Below are 18,902 nucleotides of genomic sequence, written 5' to 3' on the forward strand. Positions count from 1 at the left end.
AATGGTTTCAAATTGTAATGAGTAAAATGAAGACAGGTATCCCGTTATCTTCAAATTGCTCTCTTTAATGGTGTACGAAGCTCCTGAAGGGACATTTGCGTAACCAAAAAAAGAAAACAAATCTTGTAATAACGACTTATAATCTCGTAATAACGACTTTAAAAGTCGTTATAACGACTTTTAGATCTCATTATAACAACTTTCAATAAACTCGTTATAACGACTTTTAAATCTCGTTATAACGACTTTTAGTGGCCTTCATCTACTTCTGAATTGGGTCTTCTGCATGGACTGCTTGAACATAGAGTTCATGATTGGGACCAACTTGATAAGCATCTGTTCTTTAGAGTCCTGCATAACATCCTTGCTTCCCTTGTTTGATCTGTAGCATGGCTGAAATGTGCTTCCCTCACATAATGTGAACCTAGTACATATTTTAAAACTAAACGCAAATGCCACCTTACTTCACTTTTTAAACTTTTTATGTATTAGCTTTTCTTCTCTGTGTATCTCATCATGATTAATACAAAACCAGTATAGTTAAAATCGAAATGGTTATGTGTTCTGACTTATAGCAAATCCTGAGTATATTTAGGTGTGAAGGTTAGTGCTCTGTACAAGAGGCCATATTATTTCATAATGACCAAGTTATAACAAGCAGTCACTGCGCATGTTTTACCTGGTACTTCAGCTTAAATGTTGTCCGCTTGAAGTCATATGGCTGCTATGGCAACTAGGGTCACTCACTCACTCGCTCACCTACACTTTCACACACTCGCTGGCATCCACTCACTCACTCATGGGCAGTGGGGTAGCCTAATGGTTAAAGCATCCTCTCATCACGCTGAAGATCCGGGTTCGATTACCCAAAAGGGGACTATATGTGAAGCCCATCTCTGGTGTCTCCCGCGTGATATTGCTGGAATATTGCTAAAAGCAGCGTAAAACCATACTCATCCACAATCACTCACTCACTATCTATCCCACACTCACTCACACACTCAATCTGTTCCACTCGGCTCAGCCGCTCATTCACTATCGTACACTCACTCATTCACTATCGTACACTCACTCATTCATTATCGTACACTCACACGGCTCCGCTCCACCCTGCTCAGTCACTCACTCACTCAGCTCATTCACATCCATCCACACAACAGGAACAATTCCTTGTCCTATTGATGAATTAGAACTGGACCAGCGCTACAAGTGGTGCTGGTGGTATTAATAATCCACATCACTCCATATATACACTACACTTGTTTTAAGACTCTTCGTTCCCTCCAAGAAGTCAGTATCCTTTTCAGACTTGGCTTGATGATATGTTCACAAACAAGGTCAGCTGTCGACATTATCCGGTAGAACGGCACTTCCCCAAGCATTCTTATCTGTTTCCTTCCTTCATCACAGTCCGTCACATAGGCGAATCCAGAGGGGGGTTGCAGGGGTGCGCACCCTCTCTTTTGTCCTGAAATTTTATTAAATGACCATTGAAACTCTCGTGAAAATGAAGTGTGCACCCCACCCTTCTCAATAGTGTGCATCCCTCCTTTCTCAAAAAGCTATATCCGCCCCTCCGTCAGAACAAACCAGAACTTAATAATTCACCAAACTGCATGTAACGAGATTTTGTTGAATAAATCAGATTTATGGGAGGGTTTGCTTTTGAAACATGTTTCCGACATGAGATATGGAATACTTCCTAATGTAGATAAGACTAATGTTTTTGAACCTTGTATTTGTTGTTTGGGCAACTTGGGGTATATTCCTGTTCAGACTGATTAAGAATTTATTACTGACTGACTGACTGACTGACTGACTGACTGAGTATGGTGTTACGTCGTTTTTAGCAATATTCCAGCAATATCACGGCGGGGGACACCAGAAATGGGCTTCACAAATTGTACCCATGTGGGGAATCGAACCCTGGCCTTCGGCGTGACGAGCGAACACTTCAACTACTAGGCTACCCCACCGCCTCTATGACTGTATTAACTTATTCTAGGTTATTTGTGTCCATATTTTGGGGTATTAAAGAAAAGATGCATATAAAAAACATTGAAACTTACCATAATAGTTGTCTAAAAGACACTTATTTTTTACCTGATGTTTATGTTAAATGCACTCTTGATATACTTGTCCTTATGGGTTTCAGTAGATCTGTCATAAATGTTTGACTTATCATAGTCCCACAGCTCCCATCAGGTGAGAGAATCATGGTCTCACAGTTCCCATCAGGTGAGAGAATCATGATCTCACAGTTCCCATGAGGTGAGAGAATCATAGTCTCACAGTTGCAATCAGGTGAGAGAATCATGGTCTCACAGTTCCCATCAGGTGAGAGAATCATGGTCTCACAGTTCCCATCAGGTGAGAGAATCATAGTCTCAAAGGTCCAATCAGGTGAGAGAATCATGGTCTGGTCCCATCAGGTGAGAGAATCATAGTCTCACAGTTCCAATCAGGTGAGAGAATCATAGTCCCACAGCTCCCATCAGGTGAGAGCATCATGGTCTCACAGTTCCCATCAGGTGAGAGAATCATGGTCTCACAGTTCCCATCAGGTGAGAGAATCATGATCTCACAGTTCCCATCAGGTGAGAGAATCATGGTCTCACAGTTCCCATCAGGTGAGAGAATCATGGTCTCACAGTTCCCATCAGGTGAGAGAATCATAGTCTCAAAGGTCCAATCAGGTGAGAGAATCATAGTCTCACAGTTCCAATCAGGTGAGAGAATCATAGTCTCACAGTTCCAATCAGGTGAGAGAATCATGGTCTCACAGATCCCATCAGGTGAGAGAATCATGGTCTCACAGTTCCCATCAGGTGAGAGAATCATGGTCTCACAGTTCCAATCAGGTGAGAGAATCATAGTCTCACAGTTCCAATCAGGTGAGAGAATCATGGTCTCACAGTTCCCATAAGGTGAAAGAATCATGGTCTCACATGTCCCATCAGGTGAGAGAATCATAGTCTCACAGTTTGCATCAGCTGAGAGAATCATGGTCTCACAGTTCCCATCAGGTGAGAGAATCATCGTCTCACAGTTCCCATCAGGTGAGAGAATCATGGTCTCATAGTCACACTTATGCGACGTCAGGGTCTCCTCTCTTCCTGCCAATGGTCGGATTTATACACCAAGCCTCTGCTGCGCAAACCTTGGGATGCGACTACCGTGGATGTATCAGGGCTCCGTTCCTCAAAGCGATCGTAGCGCAAAGTTGATCATAACTCCCATACTTTAACATAGACTTACGACTGTTGTAGCGCTACGATCGCTTTGAGGAACGGGGCCCAGGAAGGCAAGCAGGGATGCTACGCAGGACTCCAAAGACAAGATGCTCATCAAGTTGTTCCAAACCATGAACTCTATATTCAAGCCGTCCATGCAGAAGACCCAATTCAGAAGTAGATGAAGAACACCAAAAGTCGTTATAACGAGTTTTTTTAAAGTCGTTATAACGAGATCTTAAAGTCGTTATAACGAGATTAAAAATCGTTATTACGAGATTATAAGTCGTTATTACGAGATTTATAAGTCGTTATTACGAGATTTGAAGTCGTTATTACGAGATTAATATTTCTATTTTTGGTAACGAAAATGTCCCTTCAGGAGCTTCGTATTGGTGAAATGTCACGCACCTAAAACAATTGGCTTCATTTTTATGAAGCAAATACGGTGCTTCCTCAACTGACAACTGCTCGAAGATGGCAGGTTATTGGTATGCGGAATACTGGCATGCCACTGATGGCTATTGCAAAAGATGTTTGTTGTCATTCGTCTACTATCAGCCAAGTGGCCAGAAAACAGCAGCGACCTAATAACAGCAGATCTAAAGTAAGTGAAACTGAGGTTCAGATAGGTTCTTTTCCTATGTTTAATGGTAACATATTAATACTATGGAAGATGTCTGGCTATGCGATACTTTTTCCAGGTGTATATTAGAGCAAATTGAGTATTTTAGTTTTCTCGTCCTCGAACACGGTAGTCACGTTTGTCAGGTGTCTCCATGAATTCAACTTGTTACCTGACTTCAATAATCTCGTCCCCTGACATCAGCATGTGCTTGTTCAGTTGACATCACTTCTTTAAGAGGCATTTAGAAGTTGGAACAGTAAGGAAAAATAACAATATATAGGATGAACAACTTCTTTATTGAAGTGAGAGTATGCAATAAAGAAGTAGTTTATCCATATATCATCCTTCCTTAAGTTGACATTAGTATATTTCCCTTTGGAACATCGAATGAACGTTAAATCGTTCATTTACCAGTTCACTGATGTAGGCCAAAGCACGTCAGGTAACCATGGGCAATGATGTGATAACAAATGTAGACGTTTCCAATCACACGTGAATATTTTCAGACCAGATGTGTCGAAACAAGGCAACTAAGTGTTGTCATCAATATATCCCAAATGCCACTTGATGGTAGAGTACAACCAACTTATTGAGAATTTAAAGATAGTAATTTTTCACCCATTACTCACGTATTAAATGTGAATATTTGCAGAACATAACTCCAGATTCAAAGACAGGTGAACAGTTAGTATTTTGTCAAGTCACCATCGGCAGCAATGCAGGCTTCAATGCGGCGGGGCATACTACTGATCAAAGAAGTTAGAAAGTCGTGGTCCATGCTGTCCCAATATCGGACCACCTCTTCTTTCATTTCAGCAATATTTGTCAGATTTTTCTTATTGACACTTTCCTTCATAAGTCCCCTAATATTTTCTATTGGATTTAGGTCAGGGCTGTAGCTTGGCCAATCTAATAATGTCATATTTTGGGTCCGAAACCAGGCCTTCTGAATGCTTTGAACGATGTTTTGGGTCGTTGTCCTGCTGGAAAATCCAAACATTTCCAAACAACACGTGAGCAGATGGAAGTAAATGTCCCTCGAGAATATCTGTGTACCGCTCACTGTTCATATTCCCTTCAAATACACAGAGCGGCGTTGCCCCTAACACAGATATGCCATCCCACACGTTAAATTTCATCTGAGAAAATCACATTGTCCCAGTTAAAATTTCTATGCTGTAAGCACCAGTTCAACCTTCGCTCCTTTTGTTCAGGTTTCACGATCGGTGATGGAATTCCTCGACTTTTCTGCCAACCCATTGCATGCAGCTCAGTTCCTCTATCAATCATATCCAGCCTTAAGTTTTCTACACTCCTTCGTTTGTTTTTAGAAACAAGAATACCAAGCCGCCTCCTTTCACCAACAGTCAATTTTCTGGGCCTACCTGCGCCTCCCTGGTGCTCAATGCCATATCCATTTGCGATAATTTTCAAAACACGAAAAATAGTGGACAAAGGGATGCCTGTTCTACTTGAAATCACTTTAGCTGATCTGATGTCCTTGTTATAATACTCTAAAATCAACTTCCTCTTCTCTAAATCATCCATACTGGGGATCATTGAAAATGTCGTCTGCTAGCAAGTAAACAAAGGGGGATAACTCTTCACAAACTAATGAAAAAGGATTAACGGAGTTGTCTCTCTTGAATGAAACCAAGCACTTGATAGCTGGTCAAGGTTGTTTATACTAGAAATCCAATGAAACATATTCCTAAAATTCTCAATCATGTCTGGTCATACTAGATATTGTTCAGCTATCTAAAGATATAGATTATAAATTTCGACAGAATCATTCAGCTGTACCTCTTTCATATTACCGCTATGGTTTAAGAGACATATTCCACACGAAACAATCGTGGTATGGTGATTTCAAGTAGTCTGCATATATCATAAGTGACGTTCTTTTTCTTTAGCACCTGTTTGTGATGGGAACCACAGGTGCTAGCAGAATTAGTTCCCCTTTACTCTAGCACCTGGTACTATCACTATTTCATTGTGATTTATATACACATGCTCGTGAATAGTGCAGAATATGATTATCATTATGGAAATGGGTTCTGCTGCTTATATTAAAGTAACATTATAGGCCATTATTATCATCTCGACACTAGATGCTGGAATCGCACACAAGCTACAAGCTGAACAGGTTTCATGCCACATGTATGCACTGAAAGGACAGGAACGTGATGGATGACGTGTGATACACACAGGACTGACTGACGGACAGAGGTGAATTCACCTGCACTTTGTCATTCATTGGCGTGTTTCACACATAGCAGCCAAGTGGAGAATGGAACCCCGGAATTCTGTGCTACATGTACGCACGCACTCACTAGGTCTGCTGAACTGAATCATGCATGAAGCGATTACTAAATACGTCAGTTTGTATAAGGTATTTAGCTCTGGTATGTGATTGAAGGTTGCAGTTCAAGGAAACGACTTTCCGTACATATAGCTGCTCTCCAAAGCGTTTAATCAGATCAAAGAATTACAGAATTACACATCAAGTCGTACAACGGTGGCCCACTGCTATTTCATCCATAGCAGGACATCCGTTCCAGTTCCAGATTCGACCACGTTACAGATCTCGTTTTGTGAGCACCTTACGTTCATGGTGACTTTGTAGAAAACGTCAACAACATGAATCAACATATACTTTACATGAAATGAGGAACAGCCAAACTAGGCTGTTTGTTTTGTTTGTTGTTTAACACTGTACCCCGAAACATTCCAGTTATATGGAAGCGGTCTGTAAATAATCGAGTCTGGACCAGACAATCCAGTAATCAACATCATGAGCATCGATCTATGCAGCTGGAATAAGATGACATGTCAACCAAGTCAACGAGCCTGATGACCCGATCTTGTTAATCTCCTCTTTCGACAAGCATGCCAAACTCTGGACTGGCAATATCTGTGTAAAGCTGAATCTATGTGCACGTCATATCCTTACGTGCTCATGCACTTAGGTGTATGGAGGGTGAACATAAACTGCTTATTGCTATTGCGTGCTTTGAGAATGTATCTTCGTAAATGAGCTGGACTTGAAAAAAAATACAAAACATTTCCGACCGAAGGAAGTCTTATGTACACTGAACTTGTCAATAGGAGGCAGTCATGGTGGATCATTCAAAAGGTGACAATTTGAAATGAGAACAACTTCTAGGGCTGCATGGTGTGACCAGTATACCGCAATACTCTTTTCAATCTTGCAATATCTTTCATGATAACCGGTATAAAGGGTAAAGGAATGTAAGACGGTTTGTGACTTTCATTCGCAACTGATGTTTCTCTGAAAGCAATTGACAAAAAGGCATGCTGTACATACAATAGTATATATGTTATATATAAAAAAGAATCCCTAACTACTCAACCTAAAACTGAGATCTTTTCCAAGCATATATTTTAGGACTTGATGTGTAGAAAATAGGATCTGATTGTGCGATCATTTTCCTTCCTAGGTATGCATTCTTGGATGACCATGTTTCCGATACTGAGACTAACGGCAAGTTAAGTAATGAAGGTTCTGTTGTTACGCTGTCTGTAGTCTGTCGGTAGTATGCACTTTATTCGTGTAGACTTTGATTTGATACAAGACCTAGAACTTGTATTTCACTAATTCAAGTCACGAAAACACCCAGTCACCGTGATATCCACAGAAACAAAGCTACCTGGTTGTGTATTTGATTCCAATGGAACCTGTGAGCTTTGAAATACTGTACTTCAATACATTCTTCATAGTTTGGCTCACACGTTTTAAGGTATCTGTTGACGCTAAAATAAGATTCTACTGTAGTTACAGGTGATGTGAACGGTCTGTCTGTCTACATTACATTATCAAACAAGAAATTCATTAGTCTACATCTCCTCGTAATGTCATTGGAGAAATTAGATGGAAATCATAAAACACGAAAAGTAATCCAATATAAAGTGAAAAGGGATCACATACAAACTTAATAAACTACACGTAACATAAGTGTTTAGGTGCGTTTTTACATATGTATTGTATACTATATTTACCGTATGATGATAGATATGGATCATGACACTACATATGCACTTACACCATCCAACGTTGAGAGTCAAACAGTACCACCCTGGTACGGGTATGCAACTCTTTTGCAACCATGGGCACTTTGACGTACATTTTGCGGTCTAAATTCAACACACGAATCAATAGATAATCATTGGAGGAATGGGACGGCATTGTGATGTGCTGTATTTAATTTTTAATATCAGTGTATATATCTGTACAGATCTCTGCACTTGTGAAGATCCGGGTACGAATTGGTCTTCAGCAACACATGCTGGTCGTAAGAAGCGACTAACCGGATGTCATCGTATCCCAATGTTTGTGATCACTGGATCGTCTTGTCAGTGAACATATATCTGTACACATTTCACCCGGGATCTGGTGGTCTGTCTCGCTAACCTGGTTGACATGGCAACGTATTGCAATTGCGTAGATATTGCTGAGTGCGGCGTTAAACAGAAAACCAACCATCACATTTCTGCCGGGATGGCGTGGTCAGTTTTGCTGACTTGGTTGACATGTCAACGTATTCGAACTGCGTAGATCGATGCTAATGCTGTTGGTCACTGGGGTCGGTTTGACATGGTTGACGCATGTCAACGTACTCCAACTGCGTAGATCAATATTCAGGGTGTTGATCACTGGATTGTCTGGTCCAGATTCGATTATTTACAGAGAGCTGGAATATTGCTGAATGCGGCGTTAAACGACAAACAAAAACAACAACATCTCTACATGATAAATAATAAAATAGTTATAACAGAGGATGACTTTATGAATATAATGAACAGATAAAGAAACATTGCCTGAAGCCTCATGACGTGCAATTCGGCTTTTACGTAAGTGAATTAAACAATAATACAAATGACCTTCGCGGTCCAAACATTGACATTTCATTGTTTCATCCATTGTTTCTGAATTTGTCGAATATATAGCATATGATATTTCGGGAGAACGCATTTGTATTATTAAAGTACACGTGTAATTATACTAATTATACTGTGAACCCAATATTTGTAACAGTGAACATTGTCAGTAACAAAACCCAAAGAGACAATCGTATGACAAAGCAAGCATTGTGAGTAGCTAAAAGAGTATATCATCTTGCATTTGAGTGATAGCTGTCCCTCTAAAACGAAGACGAGGTATAGGAAAATATCGCAGTGTAAGAACAGTTCTTACCTTAAGGTAGAAAACTTAGTTTACTGTTCACAATATTCATGTAGAAAAATATGAGAAAGCGGTATGATAAACCTTTGATACAATTGTTCGGCTTTTACTCAACTAAAGGCCGGGATACTTTAGTAGTATTCTTCCGCCGATTCCATAATGTAATGCCAACGAATCACCCCACAACCCATGTTCTGTGTAATTTCTCGCCAGTGGAGAATTTCGCTGTCTTCCGTTGCATCACACCCAAATCGCACTTGACCAATGACACTGTCACTTCGAATACGGTCATGGTCCAGGACTGTTACACAGACTGACATGCAACGTAGGACATCGGGTCTGACGCTGCATATGTCGAACGTCAACGCTTCTTTAAACACCGGATGGGACGTCTTGCGTCGAACGCGGGTTTGGAGACGTGTTGGTTCCTCACCAGGTTGGCTTAATTCCACTCGAACATAAGGATCTGGAAAATTAAAAAAACCGTTTGCAATTTATGGTTTCAGAGAGTGCTGTTGGGCATTATACCCTTTAGATAAATATTAAGACATTTAATTGGTTAATAGCCAATGCATATGAAACTGTAAAGTTTCACGGGTAGTATGAAACCAATCAATATCGTCCTGTTACAAAATGTAGCATGGACGATCTTGACATAATGCGACCTTTGGCATTGAAATCCAACTCACCTGGAGAAGTAATACATTATTATCCCTAAAAGTCCTTTTTATCACACCTTTTTTTCAAATATGTTACTTTTTATCTATAAAGTGGACGTAGATTGGTCCTAAAGATGTATCCTAAACGGTGGTATTATTTGAAATAACAAGTTCCTTAAAATATAGTTTTCATGTCCCTTCTAACATCGATCGATAATGTTCGTCTGCGACTTGCGTCACAGCTTATGACGAAACGTTGTGCCCCCCATACCTAGGCAGAAATATAAAAGAAACGGATGACAGAATTTGGCACCTGAAAAATCTAAAATGAAATTAATTCGTTTACACATTTTTCCAGATGCTGGAATACCCCGCCATTCTAAATGTTTCAGAGAACAGCAACATTTGGAGTGAGCATACTTCTCGCCGCTTTGAATAGGCTTTCTGATCATTATATATCGTGTCAGTTTTTTATGGGAAGTAAAACCGAAGTGAATCCTTACTTAGACCTTTATCATTTTGGAACCCAGGAGCACGAATATATTACAACATACCAGGGGTCATAATCATGAAGAATCTGTTATTCTATCAAAAGGCATTGGTAGGCCTAACTAATGTACAATGCCATGTAACACGGCAATTCAGACGGTTAGGTCACCTGTGTCAGGACATGATAATTACAAGGTCTGAATGGAATGGTTCAGTACTATATCGAATGTTTATTAAGACCTTTCATACATGGAACACTAATTTATTTGTCCCGTAGGCGAAGTCCCCATATTACAGAATTGCGAGCAATTGCAAATGTCAAAGGTAAGGTGGCCACAGTGACCTGTCCCTTGAGATATTTGCCTCGTTAGATGCCCTGTTAACGTCACAACTGTCTGGATCATTATCCTGAGGACGAAAGTACAAAGTACTTTCTTCTGCCCATGCCTTTCATCCATTTGAACACACATGGCCATTATGGTTGGGAGGTAGTCTTGAAATGATTTACGGGATCTTCCCACGATTACCTCATATACGTACAGTGTTTAAATTATACACGCTTCAAGGACGTTCTTTGATTAGTTTAATATGGGAATGCATATATATTTGATGCATCATCATGTATAATTCACAGACAATACCAGTACAAAAAAATAATTCTGAAGAATTTTAATAATTCTAAAGTGTAATGTGGCTGATAAAATTTGAGAACAATTTTGCATATCTTGACGCAAATGATATCTCATGTCTAACAACACAAAAATCCCTTCCTACATTCAGCCTATGATATTTATCGGTTAATGATAATAGATGCTCAATGAGACAAATATTCGAAAGTTATGACCTTTTGACATTTGAGGTCCACAGCCTCAAGAACATGAAGCTTGATCTTTATTTATAATTGACAAACTACAACAATCGAATACGTATCCTTATATTCTTTAGCTTTACACTGAGTTAAACTTGTAAATTACTGCAGTGGTAATGCTTCATTCCACTTCAAACCTGTCTGATATTGCACAATAAAGACGCTCGTTGTGGTAATATATCACGGAATGTTTCGATAAAACCATTCCGGTTAGTTGCCAGAACCCGCTGAAGCCTTCTACGTTGTAATCAACTTTGGACTTCTATTACACCTTAATTGGTTAACGTGCACCTAATGTTCGTATTTCTGTGGGCTAGAGTGACTAAACTTGACAAGATTTCATTTCAAGTTCACTTAAATTGATAGCGTCACTGCCAATAACTGCGCTATTCTTCCCTAGCATAACTAAGGGGTTCTGCCCAAAGACATAATCAACCTTCAAATTTCACAGAATCTTAGTCGGTTTATCCTTGCTCAAAGGATCACGGAGGGGTACTCCCAATCTCTACACTCACATATGACAGTTAATAATGTAAAATCTCACAATTACGGCAATGTAGGATGAAATCGTAGCCTCAAGGCAGACCGTGTTTCAGGTCGTATCAGCTGTAAACAGACCAAATAATTCGTCAAGGATAATTGCTTGGTAGTACTAGAGGCAGTGTTATCTATAATTGTGCCTACGGTGAGCATAAGGACGAATACAGCCTCTACAAGGTGAGAAGGACTCATTTCCATAGGATGTGAACACGAAAACCGTCGAGCCAACCTGACCGAGATATACACAACGTGGGAAGGTTTTCTGGACTTCGTGGAATCGATTTTTATTAGCTGATGGTCTGAGTCGCCATGCTGACAAATGGACAGATCCAACAGTGGACAAATGTGGTGCGAGCACGATAGCGATCCAGGCGGTATTTCAGATTTATAGATGTGTTAATATCAGCAAACTAATGGAAAAACTACCTATCTGTCAAAGGTAACCCAAGATGGCATTCCCAAAGCCTGAAAAGTATGACGATTGGATAAGACATTGTTGAAGAAAGTCATAATATTTCGTCTTAATTTGAAATCGTCTCCGTGGCTCAATTTTGCTTGTAATTTGTCCGTGGTTTGTTTTGTCATCCACAGATCAGCAATATTCTGTGCTAACTAATGGCGACCATTCACAAAATGGGTTTTTGAATAGACACATCAGGGTTGATGTTGGGTATTGGGCAGTGTAAATCGTTTAATATTGTTTATTGCTCTGTTGTCCAGAATCACCTTGACACTTCTCCACATGTAGGTCAACCACAGCATGGACATTAGGTTCTAGACTTGGGACAATCTCATATATGAATTCAATCATGTTCTGTCACACGATTTCGTTTTGAAGTAAATGAGATCATGATTATTGATACTTCTCTGTATTGTCCAAACTGGAACGTTGCATATTTGAAAGTATTTTACCACGAATATCGAACTGTTTACCTCAAGGCAAATAATTTATAGCAATCTGGAGATTTGCAGCTTGTCAATTGTCAACTACGGATTGCGTGCTTGTGTGAGAACTGTAAAATTGCCCCGTCATCTTATCGAGGGGAAGGTGGCCGTGTATTCAAGTCAGGAACGGATCTTTCGCCATTACTTTACAGTCATCCTCTCAGTGTTTCCGCGAGTGCAGATTAACACACGAGGTATGCTTCGTTTCGCAAATGTATGTTTGTGAACCTGCCATTTACACAAACCATGAAAGTGTTAGTATGCCAAAATGTTGAATATGCATTCACAGCAATGACTCATATGACATCATTATATACGGCATACCTGACACCGGCATATACGGTATGTGTAACATAGTTATATAAGGCATTCGTAACTTGATAAATGCGTTTGTAAAGATGCATTGTCAAAGTGCTAAGAGAAAACTAAGCCTTTGCTTCCGGCCACAATAAACATCTGTTCCTGTCAGCACATCCCCTCAGTAGATGGTCATTCTAGGATCCACAACGAGGAAAGTAATACAACTTAATTCAAAGGTGTACAGTCGAGCTTTCATCGAATATTAGCTTGTGAAACAACAAAAGCTGGCAAACAAATATATTATAATATGATATGTAACGTTCATGGATGTGCAGGTGTTCGTCTGGGAAACATACTTCAGCATCAGCATCAACCATTGCCATTCAATCTGATTCCTTCATGTCAAAACCTTGTTCGAGGTTTAGTTTCCCCTTGCTGTAAGTGGCCAGCATTCATCAAATTCAGCCGTCCCCCGGGGCTATGTTAGATCCGTCAGTGATCTCGACGATTTGCAAGCCATGCTCAGATTCCCTTGAACTCATAGATGTCTGTCCAGGGACTAGGTCGGCTTATGAAAACGGGGAACCATTTCACGACAACACTTACCTGCCTAACTATCAACATGAACTCCATCTTTATATTTTGTATAATTCAAATTCATGAAACATCTACTCTGAATATCAAGAAATATCAATAGAAGTTCCGAAATGTGTAAGCTGCTGATGGAAGCCCTACTCACGGTTTGATGTCATGCGAAATGAATAAATGATTTGAGAAGGTCAAGCAGTTTTTATCTCATAACTTCAAACGATTCCATTGCTTTAGATGAATATGCGAACAATCATGACCTTGATGTGCCAAATATGATAACGGTGTATCTTTTAGCTCACTACGCTTGGTTTGTCTTAACGTGTTACAGAAATTGGTTTTCAGTAACGAGATTGCAATTCGAAAACGATATCGCAAATAATAATGTCTCTGGGCATCACGCTGCGCTTGCACTTGCCTGGCTTAAGGGTCAATACATGGATGGTGTATGAAGCCAGTATATCAGACAAGCCGACACTGATCAATTGTCAGGAAATCACCACAAGATGAAATTAATTGTTTTTGTTGCCAAAATATGATGTCGCCAGTAATGTTAATTATGCAGCTACCTAAAATATTTCAGACAACAAATAATTGGGACAAATAACTGCAATGTCTGGCATACGTTATTTTCGTTGTAGATTAATCTATCAAACCTTATTAGGAATGATGTACCGACCCTCAAGATCCATGGATATCAAGGTACTTGCTAAATGGGCCTGGTTATTCTCTTGCGTTGACGTTTAATGTTTGACAGAAAATCTTGAAGAAAATGCTGATAAATGGTCTCAGGTTTTATCCCCAAAGTAATGTGCTGGCTGGATATGATGGAGGTGAAACAAACATGAGCTGTTCCAAAACGGCTCGTCCTTTCGGAGGATAACATTTATGTTTTGACCATCTATGTACGAGGGACATACCAAACACCCGCACGAAAAGTCCGGTTTGAACGTTGACAACATATAGCCTTGAGGGGAAAACGATTAAATGAAACGTCATTTAACACGGGTTCGATAGCCAAGTTGGCAAACATGTGTTACGTACAGCGAAAATGCTTTAGTTTTGCACACGGCAAAACCCTTAAATTCTCTTCCTCTTTGACAGTAGAGTCAGGTATTGGATCCCATATTTCAGTTTGTCAATGCAATTCTGGCCTTTTGGTTAGATTACCAAGACTGGTTGTTCTTTGGCGTTGACCTTCAACGGTAGATTTATACAAAAATACACATTGGCTGCGTACGCAGTACCCCGATTAACTGTATACATGTAGATCAAATATGATTGTCCATAACGACGTGGAACGGCTGTGAAACAAATGCAATTTGTAGTTACCCTGAAGCTATACTTCATCATGCACCAACGTTTACAGATACACAACTACCACTTTAAAGGTCACTCTAATCAGATTTAGGGAGTCATTGCTACCATACCTAAATTAGACATGAGATGTGGCTGCGTATGAATGCGGGTCAATTTCGAAATCCAACTTGATATCAAAGTGTAAAGGTGACTAAGGTCACACGATGGTTCCACAACACATTTATGTCAACCATAGGGCATTTGTTACCTGGAGGTCCTGTGATCTGATGATGTGGCAGACGTGTTGCTTGACCAATTGTCACCTTTAGCTGTTTTTGCTGGGCATCGATTTGCAAAGTCACTTGAAGATGCCCTAGATCCTCCTTGGAATTGAGACGAGAAATCAATGAATTCGCATATACAAATGTATAAAACCCCATCATTGTCATCGAAAATAAATATCATTTCACAGACCAGCCTTATCGATGTGTTCTTTATACAACTTAGAAATGATATTCACAAACGAGTGTCAAGTACGTAGAAAGGCTTATACTCGTGATGTATAGCTAAACTCTGTCTTTTCAAACAATAATTTGATTTAAAATATTATTTTAATGATTAACTGTTTTGTCAATCGTCACTAAGATCATCCCCTTGTTCTTCTTAAGCCATCTGCATTTTCTATATTTTGAATGTAATGATGACTTGTATTATTTATTAAATGAGAGTTTGATCAAATCGGGTTATTCTTATAAATAACAAATAACAGTGAATTACCTCGCCTTCCCGTTTCGGCTCGATGTCCCGCCACATCCGATTTTCTTGAAACAGATCGAATTTCCCAAGAGCCATGTTAAGTTCCCCCAGATACTCATTGGGCTTGAGATGTCCTTTGTTGTAGAGTTTAATTCTTAGTGTCATCTTCTGCAACACTTCAAACGACTGATCATTAAAGAAGATCTCTTCGTTGAAAACAGGGTCTTTGGAATGTTTAGTTATTTCCGATGTTTGTTTCTGAACTTTGCCGGGCATAAGATATAGCTTAGCAAACACATTCAGATGACAGTCAAGTCGATGATGTCCTCCGAGGTTCTCGCCTCTTATCAATAAAACTTTCAGTTGCCTCGTATCTGGCAAATAATGGAACGCAAATTTAAGCTCTCCAAATACAGGTTTCTGTTTCAAGGGGAATGAGCTCCCAGGCACAATGAGACTGTTTACCGAGGACGATCTAGCTTGACCGTCATTGAAGAAAGGGTGGTGAGTGGTAGTGGGTGAAAAGTCAGGCGAGGAATGGCGTTTGGCTGTAGAGCGATCTTTCGGTGACAGGTATGTCGTTCCTTTGCTTTGACATGTTGGAATATTTTCGTTTGAGCTACTATCCTCATTTGAGTCATCCATTCCATCACTAGATTTGGACTGTTCAGCCAATCCAGGTAAAGAAGACCTTCGCCTATAGTACTTCAGAGAGCGTCTGCTACTTTCCCTCCTCGGTAGATTATCCTCATCCACACAAGCAAAATTCACAACAGTAGGCCGAATGCTATGATCCACTGAGTTCCGCTTTAAGTCCTGGAATGTGGGGCCAGTTGTGTGGTCTAAAGAAGCTGCCTTTCGGAATCCAATTACTGGCATGAAATGTAAAGACGATAAATCACCTGTGTGAAATAAAGATTCCTTACGCCTAGTGTGGGGAACTTCTTTCAAAGTCGTGAAACCATAGGATGTGTTGGTCTTGAAATGGGACAGACTCATAGCTGCTTTCGACTGAGGATCTGCATTAGTATTAACATCCACATACACAATATTTGACAGAGACCTTGCCCCAAAAGCTTCAGCTATACGTTTGCTCTCATGTCTAGGAGAGACAGGGGCAGACCGAATATGAACTGGACTCTTGCTTGTTGGTACACCAAGACCAGAAAATGAACCTCTCGGGGATACCCCTGGACTTGTTTGAGCCGAACAGGGAAGGCTGTTCTCGCTTGAGTGACTGAACAGCTCGTCATCATTGGATATAGTGCCTATACTGGGATGACGCGAAGAGTCATTGGATCCAGGAATCACAAACTCTGGTATTGTTTGAGGAGTAACTATTGATCCAAATGATCCCAAACTTTCTTTACCCGGTGGTGAAAGAGGCACTTGTACATGGATATTCGGTATTCGGCATTTGTTGATCAACCAGTCCTTTATGTCTTTAATTGACGTCATGGTTTATTCATTCGTGGATAACATCTGAAATTAAATAAAACAATAACCAAACGGAAAGGAATGAATTTAAAAAGTTAAAATATCACCTTAAATTCTGATTATATGACATTGTTAAAGATGTAGTCATCGAATTCTTTAGGGTGTAAACATGTATTTCGAGACCCATATGAGTGAGTGAGTGAGTTATTATTTAACGTCACATCGGCAATATTGCAGCCATATCGTGACGAGAACATTTGACATGGAAATAGAATATATATAGATATTATAAAAACCTGCCGACGAAGGACAGTAAAACTACTAGAATATCACAATTTGAAGTAAAACTAGCGTAGAAAGTTAAAACAAATAGCACTATTTGGACAATACAATATAAAAAAGTGGCTAGAGATCGCCAACAACTGAAGGGAGATCACCATACTAGGGACCATGAGACCCATATGAAACAGTATCGTTATGTACGAGGATAACAGCTTTTCTTTTCACGTCCATCAAGTGGATTGGACCTTAATGCATACTCGTGAAAGTAATGATACAAAGACAAATATATGTAACACAGAAATCAAGTAAAACATGTAATGGCTACAATGTTGTCACCGAAAAGTATATGTCCTTCAACAGAATCAAAGGAGGAGCAGACGCCTTTGGCAACGTGTGTCATTGCCTGAACAATCTTTTCATTCACAGACAACAAAGGGGATACAGAAAGTGAAAAGTTAAGTAAGAATTTCATACTGTATATCCACAGCGAACGCAATGTGCTAACTTCGTTCATTCTGTCAACTCCATCTGTGTATTCTGTGTAGAATGAAGACGAATGATGAAATTTGTAGATAAATGGTGACAGGTGCCTTCGACTGCAACAGTTTTAACAATTTCAAATATGACCATTTGGCTGTTCCTATATGCTAAATAAAGAAGGTATTGTGAAGACTATGGGGGATTTGTTATGTAATTGTGTGTTTGCATAAGAAATATCGAGATCCGATAGGAATAGAAGTTTGTCTGGAGCATAATGAAAATCATTCAAAACATCTGCATGTCTCCACACAATGCCCTTGAATGTATTTTAAGTTGTGTAATGTATACTTTATGAGTCATTCAGTAAGTGTCTTTGATGTGTTATACATGGGGCGTTCAGGCACAAACCTATGTGGTAATTACACGTTGGAATGGGTCCCCACAGACCTATTGTGATCATTAGAGGTGACACAATGGATCAGATGGTCATTATGGAGTGATTGATTGCATGTCATTGTAATCTGTCCGCGTTTAACATTCCACATTGTTACCACCGGTTTATTTGGCAGAGTCACGATTGTTCACAGGGCCACAGCCGTATGGCTGAGTGCGGTGAACCACTACAACTAGACAAATGATACAAATCAGGAACAGACTAAGTACCCTGTAACTGATGATATCTCCCCTCTTAGGAGCTCGGTAAGGTTCCCCATAGAGCTGTTATCATTAGTTTCGTTTTAAGAAACCGAAATAGTGTAGATCGGATGGTTAGAGGGTTTAGTCTGGCTGATTGTGTCTCATTGTACCTCTACTACATGAATCTTTATCCACGTTATTAACCACTTTCATGTTCTCACACCGAGACGAGTATCTCCCTAATGCCCTAATATTTTACAATTGATAAAAGGAATGTCAAGGGATAGAACACGTCATAGTTAAAATAGCCAACATACGCTTTTAGCTATTTGACAAATGACAAGAAAACTAGAGCTTAAGCATTAGACGCTGAATCAAACTGTTTTTGTTACACTTTTTCCATTGTGAAATGAATTCACGAACAAGAATTTAGCCATTGGCACAAAAGGACCCAACGTGTATTCATTTGTCAGTGTGAATCTGCAATCTGATATTTAACAATCTTAACTGTCTGTTACTTTATCTGTTTGCATATTGCACAGTTCACTCTTTTCGTCTG

The 18,902-nt window shown here is 39.8% G+C and overlaps 1 protein-coding gene across 3 annotated transcripts in view; it reads right to left on the minus strand.

Annotated features, from left to right (window-relative positions):
• Positions 1–8,637: 8,637 nt before the first annotated feature.
• LOC124291837 (C2 calcium-dependent domain-containing protein 4C-like) overlaps positions 8,638–18,902 on the minus strand; it is a 45,969-nt gene continuing 35,704 nt past the window's right edge. For 2 of the 3 annotated variants that reach the window (XM_046728909.1, XM_046728910.1), the window contains exons 2-4: positions 15,530–16,990; positions 15,021–15,135; positions 8,638–9,530 (exon numbers count right to left, since the gene is read on the minus strand). In XM_046728909.1, coding sequence (XP_046584865.1) covers positions 9,196–9,530; positions 15,021–15,135; positions 15,530–16,966 — 1,887 coding nt within the window. In that variant the 5' untranslated portion in view covers positions 16,967–16,990 and the 3' untranslated portion in view covers positions 8,638–9,195. The remainder of the gene's footprint in view (positions 9,531–15,020; positions 15,136–15,529; positions 16,991–18,902) is intronic. The other variant, XM_046728908.1, reaches the window with a different exon arrangement.

This window comes from Haliotis rubra, unplaced genomic scaffold (genome assembly GCF_003918875.1).
Source record: "Haliotis rubra isolate DU_JTF1 unplaced genomic scaffold, ASM391887v1 Scf50, whole genome shotgun sequence".
Classification (NCBI taxonomy): domain Eukaryota; kingdom Metazoa; phylum Mollusca; class Gastropoda; order Lepetellida; family Haliotidae; genus Haliotis; species Haliotis rubra.